General features: G+C 49.4%; 1 protein-coding gene across 2 annotated transcripts in view; it reads right to left on the bottom strand.

The window, feature by feature from the left end:
* Window positions 1-5,116: 5,116 nt before the first annotated feature.
* The window catches only part of LOC144138477 (uncharacterized), an 89,525-nt gene continuing 75,572 nt past the window's right edge, over window positions 5,117-19,069 (bottom strand). For both annotated transcript variants that reach the window (XM_077670769.1, XM_077670770.1), the window contains exons 5-10: window positions 18,029-18,132; window positions 14,616-14,724; window positions 13,089-13,256; window positions 11,248-11,370; window positions 10,346-10,747; window positions 5,117-8,952 (exon numbers count right to left, since the gene is read on the bottom strand). In XM_077670769.1, the coding sequence (XP_077526895.1) occupies window positions 6,076-8,952; window positions 10,346-10,747; window positions 11,248-11,370; window positions 13,089-13,256; window positions 14,616-14,724; window positions 18,029-18,132 (3,783 nt within the window). In that variant the 3' untranslated portion in view covers window positions 5,117-6,075. The remainder of the gene's footprint in view (window positions 8,953-10,345; window positions 10,748-11,247; window positions 11,371-13,088; window positions 13,257-14,615; window positions 14,725-18,028; window positions 18,133-19,069) is intronic.

The raw sequence follows: 19,069 nt of genomic DNA, 5'->3' as shown, positions 1-19,069 counted from the left end.
TCGGGGAATATTAATTCCAAAGGAGTTTATGGTACCCACTACGCTACCGGCGCGCTGCTCAGTCGTCCGGCTCAACCGGCAACGTCGCAAACGGTCTTGGCCCTACGTCGCAAGGAGCAGTCGTCTTTCTCGACACCGGGGCCGTGTCTCGGCCGGCAGCGTCGGGGCGGTCCTCGCGCCTATGCCACGAGGGTGGCCGACTTGATGATGATGATGATTATAAGGCCCTCAACCCCCCCCCCCCCCTTGTGACACGTAGCCACAAGGGGGGATTGGCAAGGGCTAGATCACTTATTGAAATTCATTCGGAATTCAAAATACTAAATTATTTCCGGGTAGAAAGAGGCCGTAAAATAAAAGTTTGCTATGATTAAAACCTCAATTACCCATTGATTAGTACCCTTCAGCAATTCAAGCGATATAAAGCAGAAAGGTAGGCTTGAATACAATTATATATGTCCCTTTTTCCATACTACAAATTTGTTGCGCCAACAGATGATATAAGTGGAACAGATTGAGACAACCCAAACGCTCAACTATAGGGTCCTTCAAAAGCAGTTGTCTGGCTGCCGAAAAGCGGTGACAGGCGAGAAAAAAGAAAGTTCGATTGTTTCCGGGACCTGGCACCGCACACATATATAGTTCCGTAGCGGAAAGCCCTGTTCTAAACAGATAGAAATTTAGCCTTGGAGTCCTGCAGCGCAGCTCGGTGAAAGCCACTTCGCATTGCCGCGAGCCACAAAAATTTAACATTCCACCCGATTTTTAAATGTTGATACTCTTCAAATGATAGGACTGTATCTGAACGAGTAGTCGCCGAGTGCCAGTATCGATCGTCTTAATCTTTAAGATGCAAAAAGAGCCAGATTAGATATGCCGAATCGAACGGGCGCAGTGACCGCGAGATTAGCTATGGTCCGCTAACTGGTCCGCTAACTCGTTGCCCCTGATGTCCGTACGGGCAGGGACCCAAGCCAAACGTACTTCCTTTACGTGCCTTAAAACAATAATGCGCCGTCTTGCCGCCTGCAAGACCGAGCCGCACCTGTTCACATCTTCTACCTCCGAACTTCGTGTCTTTAGGCTATGCGCACTAAATTCATTCTGTGGATTGGCCGCTCTTCTGTCATCTGGCGTAGCAAGCCAGCGCGACGGCTCGTCTAGCATCGCCGTTTTCCATTAAATTTACTCTCTCTCTCTCTCTCTCTCTCTCTCTCTCTCTCTCTCTCTCTCTCTCTCTCTCTCTCTCTCTCTCTCTCTCTCTCTTATTTGCCTTGCTGCAGCGACACCTCATCACAGGGGTCTTTATCGAGCACAAGCACACGTGGCGAAAATTTCGTTGAGAGAGAGAGAGAGAGAGAGAGAGAGAGAGAGAGAGAGAGAGAGAGAGAGAGAGAGAGAGAGAGAGAGAGAGAGAGAGATGTTCATTCGAGCTTTCTAAAGTGGGAGTGGTTCCCTAGTCCGGGAAGAGAGCCTTCGCTCTGGATGCCCGGAGCTGCTGGACGTCCAGACGGTCGCTGGTCACCAGGTTCTCCCACAGCTCAGGGGTCGGAAGAGGGGATCGGAGAGGTGGAAGTTTGGGATTGCACACACACTGTATTATAATATGAGCTACAGTTCCGGGTTGTGAACATACAGCAGAGTATTGAGTTGGAAACATACGATGCAGGCGAACTGGGTGAGGAAAGGTATTGGTTGAAACTTGCAACTTCCCGCTTCCCCCTTCTTTTCATAGACTCTGGGCGTCTAAGCTGATCGTGTAGCTCAGTTGCGACATTTTTTCGTTCTCTTTAAGGGTCCATAAAGGCAAAAATTTAAGGATTCATACCCTGACGTCGTGGAATGTAAAATACGCACATGTAGTGTCTGTGCGTGTGTATACTTTGCTGCTTCCGTAAAGATAAACCGCACGTTTGTAAAAACAAGGCAGAGTATGAATGCAGCGAAGCGGGATGGAGCTGAAAAGGGGTTCGCGCCAGCTGGCATGGAAATATATTTGTCGGACGCCGGGCGTGTGTGAACACGAACGAAAAGCCCTGGAAACAGCCATATTTGGTGTCTTACAGTGAAGCTAGTTGTTTGTTTCTTTTGTACGGGTCTTTCAAGTCCGCTGCACGACCAGTTTCGGCGTGCGCTCCTCCACAATCTTTCACTTCTGCTGGCGCTGTAAAAGGGCGGATGACACGACATTGTCTTCACTTATGGACGCGACCGGTGACGATCCTCTACACAAGCTTAGATCAGGTGTGAGTGACGCCACTGACGTCATATACGGTTTGCCTGCTGAAATGTTGCGATCTTGGTCATCAAACGATAACAGATAAACGTACATGCAGAATTTCTAGCGTTCTTACCGGACAAAAGCGGCAAAGGAAGATTCCGTATTTTCTGCTGCGGGAGCGAGCACAATCGTCTGCGACGCTATAACGGGTGTGCGCATGCGCTGGCTGCCAGCGTGCGTGACGTCACGAATGAGAGGGGGCATTTTCTTTTACTTGAACTGGTGCAGATTAGTGCAGTTTCGTGCAGACCTGTGCAGAGTGCTACTGGGGATATCGATCGGTAAAAAAAGATGAATATCTGCTCCACTGCTTGCACTAGTTCAGCCAGTTCAGGCAACAAAAAAAAAAAAAAATGCTTGTACTGTGTGCAGGCCAGTCACAGCTCAGTGGCGCTCGTCTGCCGGCAACAGAATTGTTAATTACGGTTTTCTAGTGTTTAGTCAGTTGGGGAAAAATAATTTGAAATAAATTTATTCACAATATATCATGGTGTCGAACTGAAAAAAAAAATACATGTTCGGTTACAGTTCGGGTCCGGATGAATTTATTTGTTCCGGTTCAGTTACGCGGTTCGACTAAACCACGTTCCGAACCAGTTCGCCAACCGGTTCCATGAGTTGAAATATCATAGAGGCGAGAAATGAAACTTTAGTAGTTTAAAGCGACCATAAAAAGAAACATCTTCGCACTTTCCAGGTGTGCCACTTTTTCACCAAATTATGAAATGCAACAAGTAGACACGTTTACGATGTGGGTCCACGTCGTAGCGCAGTGCATACAATCTTGCGGCCTGACCGCAGCGAAATAACGGCAAAGCCTTAAAGGGGTCATGAAGGCAAAATACAAGTTTGGTACATTAGAAAGACTGCGCTGTCGTGATAACAATGATGCCGATTTCATCGCAAACTTCGGAAAAAATAACGAAGATATTAAAGAAAACGCGTGGAGGAGTGGCGACTCGCTAGCCAGTTTCCGGCAACTTTTCAATGACGTCACAGAATCTTGTTTGGGCGATTGACGGCAGCCGAACTGATCAATCGCCAGGACACATGACTGGACGATTGTAGTGGGCCACTAGTTCCGTTTGATCGAATCTCTTGAATGATAAATTGCAGTTAAGACACTGAAAATTATGTTTTTAGTGATGCCCAATATGACGTCACTCGTGCCGATAAAACGTCACTGTGGCGCGAAATTTGAAAGTTCTTAAGTATTTCTTGCGTTTTTATCGGTTAAAAAACCTCTTTCGTGGCCGGAATGGAGCTGAGTGAGGTACTGAAGCCTAACTCTTTAGAGTTAAACAAAGTTGTATTTTGTCTTCATGGCTCCTTTAAGTTAACTAGGGAGAGGGAAGAGATGCGCGGGAAATGTTAAAGTTCCACTAACGGATATTCAATTGAGATTTTCTTACACTTCAAATGTCTGTGTTCTTTTTTATTGTGATTTTTACATCAGCCGCTACGGACTTCAGCCCCGCCTCACCTTTGTGGTGCGGATTCGGTGGCATCAGGGGTTTACCAACCAGAAGCACGGCCAACTGGGCAAGTGGGCCCTGGGTCATAATTCGCAAACCGCGCAAATTTGACGCAGAAAAAGGGGGAGACAGGCGTTCTTCGCTTGCTTACTTGCCCCTATGCGCAAATGAAATGCGCTCTATGTAATATATATATATATATATATATATATATATATATATATATATATATATATATAGAGAGAGAGAGAGAGAGAGAGAGAGAGAGAAATAAGGGTTGGCAGTCAAAAAAACCTCGGAAATTACAGGGGAGAATGTGGTAGGTCATCCACCCGGCGGGCATTTTTCCTCCACTTTCTTTCTGTCTTTCCAAATTCTTTATCCGTTTCAATGACCTACCACATTCTCCCCTTTACTTTCCGAGGTCTTCTTGCCTGTCAACCCTTATTTCTGTAATAATTCAACGAGCCCCTCATTTCCCATTCTGATTCGCTACACACACACACACACACACACACACACACACACACACACACACAATATATATATATATATATATATATATATATATATATCCTGTGCAATAAAATTTCAGGTGTTGGGCACGCCTCCTGTCTCTTCCCTTTTTCAAAGTTTGTGGTCCTTGCGCTGTTTGCAATTACCAGCCATAGCTGCGTGACAGGAGCCACTTCCCCGAGTCGTTTTCCATTACATCTTTTCGGACTCCAAAGTGAAAGTGAATTGTGCTCCAATTTCCACGAAAAGCGTCCGAAATCAATTTCGTGAACCGAACACGCAGACGTTGCCAGGGTAATTAAGATGGTATACTCTGTGCACCCACTTACGTACACGTGTGCATGTCACGCGACACAATGAAGAAAAAAAAAAAAAACCACGCCCCCCCTGCCTCCAACGACGATGGCTGAACGCGAAGCTTTCTCGTAGTGGATTCTTTGGTTGGCCAATCCTACACTTCCAGTGCGTGCTGCTTTGGCGGTACTACACAACACTTTTCTAGAATACCCGCACCAACTTTCGGGTGTGCGCTCCGTAGGCCTAACGTCTGGGTTTGGGCCCTTGGGGTGTACAGCGTGAATCGGTGCCAGCTGCTTAGCTTTTGCTTCGGCCATGTCGATCGGATATACGCCGGCTTCGTAACGCGAGGGACTCAGGTTCGATTCCGGCGACGGGAAGCGCTTTTATTTTTCTTTCACTTCACCCACGATCTTTCATCACCACCGCCAAGAGAAAGTTGGCTCTCCTGCCGGGTGTACGACACCAGTGAGGACTACGACACTTATGCCGAACAACGGAATCAGTGAGGACACTAAAGCTTCGCTCTAATAATGAGACATTTACGAACAGGCAAACCTTTTTTATTTTTGAAACCTATGACAAGTAATAACAACGGTGGTTTCACTGCAAAACGTAACAAGTGGCTCAGCACCACAGACGCTTTCGGCCATCGCAGTGACCACTACTAAAGCTGCCTTCTGGGCGCTTCTGCGGCCCACGAGCGCCTGGCTTCAACCACGCATCCATAAATTGTGAAATGCAAATGTGCTGCTGAGACATGGCACAAATATGGTAATGATTGGTGATGAAGTGTCTGTAAACTCCGGTTGTTCGGTGCTTTATTCGTGAGAGTACTCGAGCAATTTTATTTTATTTCAACGTTTTCAGCGGGCTACCCTCCAGCGTATGTAAAGTTAAGCCTTCTTCCGGTGGGACTCTTCTTTACTGCCTCGTCAATGGATACAAAGACGAGCACAAGCAAACACAACCAGGATAGGGAAATTCCCCGTCTGCCCTCCAGGGCCATGGACTACCAAGTGAGGTTAAAGTACATTACTACTCGCTTCACTAAAGAGTCCGCCCTGGTGACATAACATGAGTCGTAACGGATGATGCCTCCAGAATGCAAAACGTCGCTGTAATATCGAGCTTTCTAAGTATATACTTTGGGTAATGCCTCTTTGTAAAGACAAGGCATCCACCTTTACTGAAACATGCATATCGGGAGCACACAGCCCCGATCTGCACACTTGCTGTGTAGTTTTACATGCAGCGATCTACACAGTGCAGTAGTGCCAACATCGAAGTAGCGCCGATGTGCTCGTTGTACCGCGTCCTTCCTGCCTCGGCGTCTCGTTTTTATACGTTCCCTACAATCTGTGCCCTTACTATGACTGAGCCGAGTAGCGCGCTTTACTGACCGTGTCGTTACACCCTGCTATGTACATCTGTGCGAACACTGTGTTCATGTGGATGGTCAAGAGCGAGCACGTCCGCCTTGCACCGGACAAGCCAGCGGCCGCCTCACGCAGCGGAGGCTCTCTTCTTGCTGCAGAGTTTCTCGTGTCCTTCCGAGCTGCAGGCGGACACGGAGCTGTCGAAGGCCAGCTTGACGGGACACTCGAACTCGTGCACGGTGTACTTCTGCAGCCACTTGTCGTAGTAGCACTCGTAGAAGCGGCTGCAGTCGGTCGGGTGCCGGAACAGGCCCACCCGGGTGCAGGCCGCCTCTGGTATGGTGGACATCTTGGACGCCCGGTCCCTCTGGTGCTGGCCGTCGGCCGGCAGCTTGTTGGTGGCCTGGATGTTCTCGACCAGGGTCTTGCCCTTGAGGAACACCGAAGACTTGTCGGGCGGCGGGCTGTCGGAGACGATCGCCTGTGACTGCTGCACCGACTGTGACTTGTGGACGCCGTGGGCGAGCTGCTGGGGGTCGAGGATGTCGACCGGGTGCGCTGGCTTGGCGAGCACGCGAGCCCCGGCGTGAGGCAGCTCGGGCGGCTGTCCCTCGTCGGTGGCGATGAGCTTGACGGCCTGGTCGTCCTCTTCTTCGAGCAGGTCCTTGAGCGGCGTCACCACGGGGCTGCTGTAGCTGTCCGGCCGCATGCGGCCCAGCACCTTCTGCAGTTCCTCGATGATAGACTGCGGGGGTTCGTCCAGGGGCGCCGCGTGCTGGATGGGCTTGACGTTGGTGACCAGGGGGTCGCCTTCCTCGACCACGAGCTTGTTGACGGCGTACTTGGAGGGAGCCTTGGGGACGACCGTGGCGGGAACTTTTGTCGGCGCCGGCCTGGTGGGGGGAGCTGAGAAGACGGGAGCCGCAGAGGGTGGCGGCTGGGATATGGCGAAAGTAGGTGGCGGTGAGGGCAGGCGTGGAGGTGAAGGCCGTGTTGTGGGAGCGGGTGCCGTCGGCGTGACTTTCCTCGAAAGCGGGGCGGTGGGTACCACCGGTCTCGGAGCCAAGGCGGGGAACGTGGGCGTTGCGGGAGGCGGAGAAGCGGGCGTAGGCAGCGGGATGTTGCCGCTTGCGCCGAGGTTCTGCCCTGGGGAGAAGGAGAAGGCGGGATTCTGAAACGGGGCTGGTGGCAGCTGGGAAGGTGGTGCGGAAGTGTAGGATGGCTCAGGGAATTTCGGAAGCTGCTGGGAGAACGCTGGAGCTGTCGGAGCCAGCGGTCGGCTTCTGGAGCCAGCGTTGAGAGCGTCTAGGGAAATCAGTTCGTCGTCGTCAACCTTTCTGGGAGCCGGCGTCGTGTACGTGAATTGAGGTCCCTGACCGCCAATGGCGAATGGCGGAACAGTTCGTGTCTCCGGAGGTTTGGGGTAGAAGTTTAGTGGCCTTGTGGGTATCGGCGCGGGGGCCGTAGGTTTCGGCGGAGTCGGTGGTCGCAAGGGGAATTCGTGGTGACTGTCTCCGAATAAGTAGTTCGTGCCGAACATGGTCATTCCTTGCCTGAAGTTGGTGTTCATGAAAGTCAGTGGGTTGAAGAGGTAGACGTTTGCCGAGCCGAAGGGCAGTCTTGTTCTCACGATCTGCGTGAGACCGTTGTAGTTTCGCGGGGGGTTCGTCTGAGTGTGACCGAAAAGGAACGAGCTGCCGCCTCCCTGTGGTTTCTGCGTTCTGAAGTAATTGTCGTCCGATGGACCAGTCGTGAACTGGGGCGCTGGTGGAAGCGTTTCGTAACGGATGCGAGATGACGGACGCACGAGAGGAGGCGAAAAAGCCTTGCGTTCGTACGTTCCAGCGTAGCCTCCGTAGAAGGAAGTGGCTGGATTGAATCTCATGTAGCTGTTGTAGGGTCCAGAGAGTGGCCTGAAGCCACCGTCGAGCTGTGGAGCGTAGGTGAATTGCCTGGGAACTTCCTGGTACGGCCTTAGGTACTGGGGAAGCTGCGGTGGGCCCGGAATGAAGCCCGTGCTCGCACCAGGACCATGGACGATGTGGTGCCGGTACAGGTTCGAGAGCGTGTGGTCGAAGTTTCGGTGCACTTCAGGTGGTCCGTACTGAACGCCTGGGACTTGGAACTTCGGCGGTGGGGGCGGAGGAGGTGGAATGTTCACCGTTGGCACCCTGTACGTTCCGGGCACAAATTGACCCGCGGTGTTGTACGTTCCTGGTTGGCCGTACAGAGAAGCGCTTCCAGTCTGCAGGGGTGGCTGCGTAGGTAGACTTGGCTGGAGCTGCCCGCTGTAGCTTGAGCTAGGCTTGGCTAGCTGCGGCGCCTGCTCGTAGACTTGCGGAGCGTAGACCTGCTGTCCGTAGTAGACGCCCTGTCCCTGAAGGTCCGACGGGTGGTAGGACGGCGACTGTATCACGCGGGCTTCGATCTGAATCTCCGGATAGTGGGGTCCAAGCGGGCTTTGCAAGTCGGACAGGTACTGCGGCGGGACGTTCCTGGTGTGCACGTGCGACGGACGGTAGACGGCGCTCTTCTTCACCAGCGGATGTACCTGCGGCTGCGGTGCACTTAGGTGGATTTCGGTCGGGATGACGCCGGTGGGCGCCGACACTCCGTGAAGACCCACGGGCTGAGGCCTTTGCACGTGGTCCTGGAGAAGGACGTGGGATGGTCCAGGAGGTCGCTGGTAGTGCTCGCTGGGGCTGAACAGGGACGCCCCGAAGAGGGCCTGCTGGACGACGCCGGAGTGTCCACCGCAGCCGGGGGTGACCGCCGGGTAGTTGCAAGTGAAGCTGGTGGGGTCGAAACCGAGGCCGTGCGGGCAGCGCATGTCGAACGGCGTCAGCGTGCCGTTCTCGTACGTGTCGTCGCAGAAGTAGAAATAGCGGCAGTTTTCGGGGTCCTGGTAGTAGCCCAGACCGGGACACTGGAAGGCAGACTTGGGAGTGGTGGAGATCTCTCCCGAGCCGTGGCACGATTCGGACCACGCGGGCCAGTTGCAGACCTGCGAAAGGCATTGTCTTCAATTAGCTGCTGTCATCTAACTCGTAAGTTCACTAAACTGTTTACTAACGATAACAGCCTCACTCACTTATCACCTACTCATCTTATTACAACAGCAATAATAGGCTAATTGGGCAAAAATGTCGGCGTCCATAACAAAAAACGAGTCCTTTAAAAGAGTTCCATAGCACGAGGCGTTTCACAGGGCGAGCTTAAACTCGGCAGTAGCGAGGAGTGTGAATTTACGCTAGTACACCACAGTTGAAGAATGCAGCCTAACTATGTTAACAGACAAGCAGCGAAATTCACCATCGCCGTCAACTCTCCCATCTCCCGGCGGCAGGAACTAGCAGCGGCGTAACACGTAAGAAACAGACCGAGGCCATTCGAAAGTGGGAAGATGAATCGCAAAGCAAATAGTTTTTACCGGCAAGATGACGAAACCCTTCGACAATGCGAGCCGAAAGCAAAGCGTCTCAGGCGTACAACTAGACATTGTGCTTTCGTATTCACAACCCATCAGATGGGCTTGGGTATCTTCGGACAACTTTTACCTTTGTAAATCGATTTGCTCACTGCACGTAAATTTGCAAATTCGTCAGTCTACTGACTGGTCAGAGGCTGCTCCCTTGATGAGCTGATCAATTTCCCAGTAGTCCGTAACAAAAAAAAAAAAAATGGCTGACGAATGCGAAATTTGTACACAGCGTGAACTGCAGTCTTCTCGGTCAAGGCGCATAGCTGCTCCGTCTCGGGAAGTGATCGCGTGATGAGCGAACGCGCGCTACTCTGCCGCTATCTCGCAGGCTGCGCGTCGCCGCCCGCGAGCATGTTGTTGCAAATCGTGCTTGACCTTACCGCGCAAATGTCACGTGGTTCGGATGGGCCACGCAAGGAGGACGACGCCCAAGGACCATCGGGATCAATTTGAAGGTGATCACGGGAGCGTCGATTAGCGGGCCTTCCAACCTACACAGCGCCCATTTTCAGAATTTAGGAGATAAAGGTAGCAGTGCTTTCTTCCCCTCGTTGTCTCTTGCGTGATGCAACCCTGATACAACCCGTAACATGGCGCTGCTGCTTGCTTATTTGCCACCCGAGCGATCACCTTCAAATTGATTCGATACATGCAGCACGCAGCACGCAGCGGCTTCTGTGGCGCGGCCTCGGCATATATACTGCCCTCCCCCTCACACGTTTGCCACATTTTCATTCTTCGTTTTCCCTTTGTCTTTGGTGTCTCCCCCTCGCTCGCTCGGTTACGAGGCTGGCGACGCCATCAAACCACAGCAGCAGACTTCGCACTAAAACGGCTTATCTGGAAGCGTTCCATAGAACGAGGCGTTCCACTGCTTAAGCTCCGCAAATGAACCGACGCGGCCACCGGCACCCACCTCGATCTTCTCGTCGAACACGAGTCCGGGCGGGCAGTCGAAGATGAAGACGGTGTAGTCGTGCTTGCGCTGGTCGAACTTGACGCAGCGGAAGAACTTGGAGCAGTCCGCCGGGTGCCGGTACGAGCCGGCCCTGGTGCACGTGAAGCCGTTCACGCTGTACGAGTTGAGCCCGTCCACGTGCAGGTTGTGGCCCTGCTGGTCGACGATGCGCACGATGCGGGTCTCGGTGTTCGTCTGCAGGTACTCCACCTGCGTGCCGTGCACCACGTGGCCCGTGATGCCCTCGTGCAGGCTCTGCAGGAGCGGGAAGTTGCCCTGGCCGCACACCGCCCGGCTGTCGTCGTCGTTGACGGCGTACGCGTACACGCCGCCCAGGTCCTGCACCTGCACGTACTTGCCCTGCACGGAGCAGAGGGAGAGACGACATGGTGTTCGTCATCATCAGCGTGACACACCTGAGGCCAACCGTTCCGGGTAGGCTGAGGATGGAATAACAAGATGACACAACCATCACCATCAGACAGGAAAAGTGAACCCGTTCCAGCTGTATGCACTGCTGAATTTATTTATTTATTTATTTATTTATTTATTTATTTATTTATTTATTTATTTATTTATTTATTTATTTATTTATTTATTTATTTATTTATTTATTTATTTATTTATTTATTTATTTATTTATTTAATTTTGCCGGCTGTTCACTGCAAGTGAAATAAATGAACTAGAGGCGATGCAGTAAAAGCTCGTTAACCCGAACTGCTACGGGAAGTTACCTCAGTTCGAGTTAAAGTTCGAAATAATAGTAGAGCGGCTGGGAAGCAGAGGGGCATGTTAACACTTTAGTGCTAGAAAAATTCCCTGATTACCGGTTGCCTTTTCAGTTTCGCGAGAAGCATACCTTGAGCCTCAAGCTCATCTCGTCCTCGAAGCCCATGAAGGCGTCGCCGCTGACAGCATACGGCGCGGTCAGGTCAGCATCTCGCTCCACCGTGAAGTTCAGGTTGTGCTGCAGAGCGCAGAACTGCAAGGAAAAAGGGGGAAAAGGACGCATCAGGAACTTCCCCGCATTGTGCCATAGTTTTAGTGCACCTTACCACGACCTGAGAGTGACCGGCGAGCGAGCTCCCCCTTCTACGCACCCAGACTGCTTATAACTATGCATGTCCGAATTTGGACCCACAACTAGCCTTTGGCTTTGGGTCCAAGCACTGTTTGCAAATATTATGTACCTATGATTGAAATAAACCAATGATTGATTGATTGATTGATTGATTGATTGATTGATTGATTGATTGATTGATTGATTGATTGATTGATTGATTGATTGATTGATTGATTGATTGATTGATTGATTGATTGATTGAGACTTAAGCTTCATAACAGCGTGGGAAGAGACCTGCTGGTGGAAATCCAGCTAGCCGATAAATTCAGGGCAGCCGACTAAGCATGTACAGTCTTTGTCAAAATTTTCTAGGCCAAGACTGAAGTGCACTGGCAGGCAGCAAAAAAATCCAATGTAGAGGCTTACATCTTGATCGAGGCTGAAGCGTTTAAGGCCGCGAAGCTAGAGAAAATCCTTTCTTTTTTGCAGTCGTAAAATCATTTTGTTGAAGTTAAAGGTTAGCTTATTATTTGAGTTGTTGTTGCCCGGAAGGCTTAGGTTTGGCCTAGAAAATTTTGGCAAAGACTACCTTCTGATGGGCCCTAGTGGGATTTCAACGAGAACTGCAACTCGGCCACCACGACTGACGCAATTTCTTTGTCGCTATAGGCCCAGTCGCTGCATCTTCACTTCTGCAGCATAGGTGACAGGGCGTTTACGCACACCTGATTCCTCGTTTTAGTCTCTCTTCAGTCTCACAATTCATTCACGATGCACCAACTGATGCTTCACTGCGCTACACGGCACTGATGTCATGGGCTGTGACCTCAAACCATCGACCAATAAATGGTGGCAAAATTTTATATAATATTCTGTAATATGCTTTCTTGGATGTCTGTGGATTTGCTGGTGTGTAAGATTACTTTAGAAGCTTTCTTGAAAGCGCACATTATTTTTAAGGGAACTGTTCTCAATAGGTAACCGACGAATGCACTTTTTGGAGCTCACGAAAGAAGCCACCTTGGAAACAGCCATTCCTCCCCCCACCCCTAACCCCGCCTTCCCCGCTTTCTTTTTTCTGCCGAATATTTGCGGTGGTGAGAGAGGCTGGCTTTGTAGCTTTACCTACACGTATACATCCTTCTCGCTTTTCTGCGAGCGGGTTGTTAAAGTTGTCGCGCTTGCAACACATTCAAGTTGTGCAAAAAAGCCAGACGTGCAGAAAATGGCGAGCATGTCATTCAGACTGGTGACTTGACCCGCAAAATAAAACTGCCACCATCCCGTCCATTCTTCACTGCGGGGTCCGTCAATCTGTTTTGCGAGCCTCCAAGATGAAACCGGTACATTTATGGCCCAGAACCAGCGAATCAATTCAAATATTAGCGCAGCAGCGATTGTCTCTAAACCCGAATTTGCCCGGAGTGCGTGTCACCGTCACTTTCTTCATCATTGGTTTCCCAGCAGTACCGACTTGCTTCGTTACGTATGCTGCTTCCTCACGTCCTCACGCAGTGAACTTGACCAGCTATTATTTAAAGGTAAGAGCGATTTTAAAGGAGGCCCCCGGAGCACCATCCGCAAGTCCATTGAGCTCATGTTGGTACGTTGTTGTTGCTTATGACCCCAAAGCTTACCTGGGCGCGGTTGAACTGGTACGAGTCGTCGTGTCCGTGGTACAGCGGGGCGCCCAGGGCCGCGATGCCGGGGTCGGCGAGACGGTACGTCATGCCGAACATGGGCACGCCCACCACGACCTTCTGCCGCGGAACGCCCATCGACAGCACCAGGTTCACCAGGGAGTCCTGTGCGGGAGTAGAGAGCGAGTACGTATACGTCAGCTTGCCGCTGAGTGATGTCCACCCGCTGCTTGGTATACACTCGCGGTCATTTGCTCCATCTTCACTTTGCTCTTTTAAAGGGGCTATGCAACGCTTCCGATAAACGCTTTCACTCTTTCCTTCGCGTCTAGAAGCATTGTGAAAGCACCAGCAGCACGGAGCGGCACTGCGTGATTTGATCGTCGCAGCAGATACGCCTTCTGTTTGTGCTTTGATTTTGTGGCTTTCTTTTTGAAGTTGCAATCGAATGCATTCACTGGTGCAACTGAAGGAAAGCCGGCTGATAGCCGCTACATCGCTGTAGTGACGTAATTTGAGAGGCTGAAGATCGCCAAGACCGGTAAACAGAGGAAAACCTTTTGAGAAAGTTTCTAACTTTCTAAGGCATTTAGCGGTAATTCGGTAATTTAGCGCTTTCTATGTTAATAAGGGATTTAGCGGTAGCTGTAACCTGAGGTGACCCGTTTTTCGAAGTATTGGATGTCTTTGTTGACCGGATTCTGTAAGCATTTAAGATTTAGAAAAAAAAATTAAAAAAGTGCTTTAGGGTCTCTTTGAGAACGAAGGACGAGAATTTAGGGCTGATTTCTCTTAAATTTCTCCTAAGGCATCTACATTAAATTCTAACGTTTTTAAACTGTGCGCGCCTAAAATCCGGCGGCACTTAAAATATAGACAATGCGGTAATTTCACCGGTACACCTAGCAGCCGGAAGTGTAAGTACCATTGCATTTTTGGGTTGACTGAAACGGAAAAGATTCCCTGATTACTGCGGTCACTTTACCACCAGTGTAGTTTTCGCTGCGTAGCACTAATGAGTACATGATAGGTGTATTCGGATTGGGCTGCATTAGCTGAACCCAGTTCTAGCAGTTCAGCCTTTCCATGTTCAATTTGTCGGAGGTGCAAGAGTAGTACAGAACGAGTGCAGAACGAGTGCTGAACGAAGTTTTCTCTTCCCTGCTAATACAGAGAAGAAGTTGCAGAAAGCATACGATACGTGCAAGGCCTGTTCTGCGGGATGGCAGCAGTTGTACTGAACTGCCGTACACTGCAGGTATATTCCGAATGGGCTGCATTCAATGAACTACTTCTGGTAGTCCATGGTTTGCATGCTCTATATGCCCGTGGTGCAGAACGAGTGCAGATAGAGTGCACTACGAGTAAAGAAGGAGTGTAGAGTAAAGTCTAGTCTCTCTATGCACTCCTGCGGAAAAGAGACGATGCGTCCAACGCTGGTTCTGCACCGATAACTGTACCAGCGAGTGGACACCCCAGTCGAATAGGCCTAGTGTGCACGATTGCACCGCGCCGCGTGAGTACCGTGTTGTCCATGGCTCCCCGGTCTCCGTGCAGTGGGGCCGGATGCGAGGCGTACTCGGGCTGTCCATCGTGGAACATGAACGCCGGCACGTTCACGTAGTCCGCGTTCCTGCACGGTCAGAAGGAGGACGATGCAGTTTTTATTGGGATACTGGATGAAGCATATTACAAGTACAAGGGCAGGGTCTAAGGCCACGGAATAAGGAAAGGTAACGGACGAACAGCTGGTAGTGAAAACAATCCAGTTGTCACTAAGTAAGTGACTAATTAATTCCTTATATTTTATTGACAGACTGTCTGATTGGTTTGGTTCGATCAGTCAGTAATTATTATTGTCATCATTATTATTACTATTATTATTGTTATTATTATTGACCGATCAATTGGTTGATTGATTGATCGATCTATCGATTGATTGATTTATTGATCGATTAATCGATTAATCGATTTATCGATCGATAGATCGATTGATTTATCGATTGATTTATCGATCGATCGATTGATTGATTGATTGATTGATTGATTGATTGATTGATTGGTTGATTGATTGATTGATTGATTGATTGATTGATTGATTGATTGATTGATTGATTGATTGATTGATTGATTGATTGATTGATTGATTGAACTTTAAGAAACAACAAGCGCGATATTCGAGCGCGATATTCGAGGGCGAGATTCGAGTGCGATATTCGAGGTGTCCCCGCCCAGTTGAGGATGCATTGGTGCTTTCTCGTGAGATGGGCCTTTTCCATCAGCATACTCTGTGATAAAGCACAAAAACCGCTATCTTGTGCAGGGGGCGCGATTGAAAAGGCTGTAATACCGCGGCGGACATCGCCCAGTGGAATAATTATAGAGGGCAGGGTCCTCTAGCTACTATTTGCAACTCCCCGGAACGGTGTGGTGGTCGGCGTGTGGGGGATTTGCAGGACGGGTTATGCAGGGGTGGAGGCCTTGCCTTCTGCAAACCAACTCTCGCATTGCGACTGTAGTTTTCTGTTTTGCATTTGTCCATCGTCAATCTCGGACACCAATGACTTTAGCACGTTTTGTATAGCACGGAGCTGGGCTAGCGCGCACATATGTTCGCTCAAGATGCAGCGGCAATGCGGAGGGGCCTAGTTTCTGTAGGTAAACGTTCCAAGGTTCTGTCTTTCGATTTCTGTAGCTATAAACAATCAAAAGGTGTGGCTACCAGTGCAGCCATTAATTAACGCCACCGTACTACGTACAGTTCGCGCACAGCAGGCCAACCTATAAAAAATTTTACAGACATTTGTAGAGTTGTCCACTAATGCATAGACACTCTTACGGCAATTGCCTGTTTCGTCAACCTTACGTTTCCTTGGTGGCATTGAAGGAACCCGTATTGCCACATCCATCCCGTTGATATCAACTGAGCCGGAAGGACGTCCGAAAGCTAGAAGCTGATATTACGGATTGCAGCTTCGTTTTTCCCCTTATGGGATATCAGGCATTGCTTCCGTGAGCCCAACGCGATAAGTTATCCCAGAAGGTACACTGACATCCTGGCACATTACCGCTTGGGGCGAAGAACCTTTCCGCCTCCACATATCGACATCTCTTGCGAAGACACCGTCATCTATAAACAGCTCAAGACGAAGACATTTCCACATGGTACATTACTACACTCGATACATCCGACATTGTACACATACACTTGTAAATTCTGCGCACAGCCATGCACTCTCTACCACATGGTGTGGGAGTGCCGCCACACACCATCCCTTGCCCCAAATCCGGACCGCTTATTTTTGCAGGTTGGATGACCAGCTCAAACCCGGATCACCAACGACATCTGGTAGACCGGGCGAGGCAAGCCGTCAATACCAAGGGCTTCCTGGACTAATAAAGAGGACCCCCCCCCCCGGCGGTCAATCAAACCACTTTGACTGCTCTAATAACCGTTTCCACCTCCTCCTCCTTCTTTGTAATGACCCCGGTATGGCGACGGCTACGTCACCGTTTTTTACCGCCAGCAATTATATATTTGTTACCACGGCTACCTAAGTAAGGTATTATTTTTTATGCTCAGCAGCCCAACAGAAGGCTTCCCCGCACGCACAACAGTAACACGGGAAAGTATGCTTGCAAGCGGGCCTGACGAAAACGATTTTTCCCTGATAATTTTTTCGGGGCGAAACAACTTAAAGGCACGGGCTGTCAGCGTCTCTTGCCGTCGTCTAGTGTAGTCGCAGTACTAACACAGCGGGACACTCGTTTTCAAACGCCTCGCGCTAGAACGTTTCATCCTCGTGGTCAAAAACGCGTACTAAAAGAACACACCGGGACGCTCGTCTTCCAACGCCTCGCGCCAGAACACTTTGTGCTTCAAAGACACGAGACGTTTCCAGCAAAGCTGAATACCTCTACTGAACTCGGCACTATCTACGACTCGGAGGTGCAGGAGCCTCACCAACACCAGGAACATTAGGACGACGGAGAAGAACCCAAGAAATACATTATGCATATTGACTGGGATTAGCTGCGCGACTGCTGATTGTACATAATAAATGTACATATTTCTATAGTTGAAACAAAATCGTCTACTGTCTCTCATTGCCCATTAGAAGCGATTTTTTCCGAGGGATACACCGGCGCATACTGCATGCTTCGCCTTTCCCCAGTTGTCACGTTAGTGAAGATGGCCCAGTATTTTTCTCTGTTTAATTTGTTCCTTGTCCATTGCATACAAGTTACACACATTCCGAATTTGCGCTATTATAACGATTAATTTGCCCATACTTGCCAATTACTAATTTTTCTGCGCATACAAGGCGCCACACTTCTTTGTTTAAGTTGGGGACAGATTCTGCTGGGGCCCTTGCTAAAGAAAGCTTACGCATTAACTAAAAGCCGAAGCAGTGCTTGTTAGTTTTCTTGCGCTGCACGTTAACTCTGTCAGGCTAGCCCAACTCTACAGTTCCATACCTCTTTTAGAGGTCTGCTAAACTAGTAATTGATAGAAACGGTGAACTTGCAATCACTGCGCTTGTATCCAAAAAAATCCGTTACATGCCAATGCGAATCGAGTGCTTTAGACAGTGCAGGCAGCGGTTCGTAATGCGCAACTTATAGAGTGTAAAACAATGCATTTTGTAAATGAGGAAACTCCGCAAGGGTTCGCTTTTTTTTTTTCGTTTGGCCTCGCATCATTTTACTACCGGGCATGCAAGCTCATGACCACCGCCACACTCCCTGACAGCTGAGTCCCGGAATAGCAGCGCAGTAACACTAAGACAATAAAGGGAAAGAGAATTGAAAATACAGAAAAAGGGCAAAAAGCGCAAAAAGAATAATCAGGAACGAACGACTGGTCACAGGGAGAACGGTTGAAAAGAGGCAAACAACCAAGTGTTGCCCAAAGAGGACATGGGGCAGAAACGCACCTGACGATGTTCCTAAAATCGTAGGCGTGGTTGACGAGGGTGGGCTCCTTGGCGACCGTCACCGTCACGACTGGATGCCGGATCGGCGACTCCTGCCGGAAATGCTGCAAAACGGTGCGAGGGAAGAGGGGCTCACTTTTGGGCCTGGCATTACATATACCGCAAAGTTCCGAGCGAACGCCCACCCCCTTTAGGGGGGTAATATTAAATTTGCTAAAAAAACCCCCAAAGATCGCCCACCCACTCAAATCGATGGCTTTCAGGTTTCAGGGTTCAGGTTTTATTGAAAAATATTTGCATACAGGAGAAGAACAATGGCAATTATTATTACAGAAGGAGGTCCCAGAGTTTACACTGTCGAGGGGACCTCCTGTGCTGAGTACAAAAGAAACGCACACACAGGCAGGTAGAGCGTTACAGAGATCAGTGAAGCGATATTTGGCAAAGAACAAAAAAACATAAATAGGAAATAATTAAACAGATATATTCAAAGAACGGGTTAGATGTAATAAATTAAGGTAATGGTCACTGATTACCGGCAAACTGTTGACCACAAGTGATTTTTTAAGCAGTTATAAAATAAGCGTTCAGAGTTGATGAATTTGATGTCTGTGGGCAATGAATTCCAAAGAATTATTCCTGAAAAGAGGACTGTTTGTTTCCCATAATTAGTGCGCACTTTTGGTAGTAGCATATTGTTTTGTTCCGCGAATCGGGTAATATTGGGGTTTAACACCAATGAGTGAAAAAAAAATAAACGCGGATCATCTATTCACGTGTTGATGCGGTCAATTTTTCTTCCTTTCCGCACTTGAGCCGAAAGTTAGCCCATATGGCATTTTTTTTCTCGATATCTCCGCAGATTTGGTTGTCGGTGCGGCCACTTTTTGTAGTTCATACCCAGCTTTCTTGCTCAAATTCCAACCGCTCAGGAACCTAGCAAAACCACTTTAAGAAAGTGATATTTGGCATAAGGCCAGAAGTCAACGCGACGATGAAAACACCAAAAGAACTTTCCAGGTTTCTGAATATTTTTTGTGT

Source organism: Haemaphysalis longicornis, unplaced genomic scaffold (genome assembly GCF_048455015.1).
Source record: "Haemaphysalis longicornis isolate Haplotype H1 unplaced genomic scaffold, Haemaphysalis longicornis Haplotype H1 scaffold_5, whole genome shotgun sequence".
Classification (NCBI taxonomy): Eukaryota; Metazoa; Arthropoda; class Arachnida; order Ixodida; family Ixodidae; genus Haemaphysalis; species Haemaphysalis longicornis.
The sequence above is the reverse complement of the archived record's forward strand: the minus strand, read 5'-3'. Positions and strand labels throughout refer to the sequence as shown.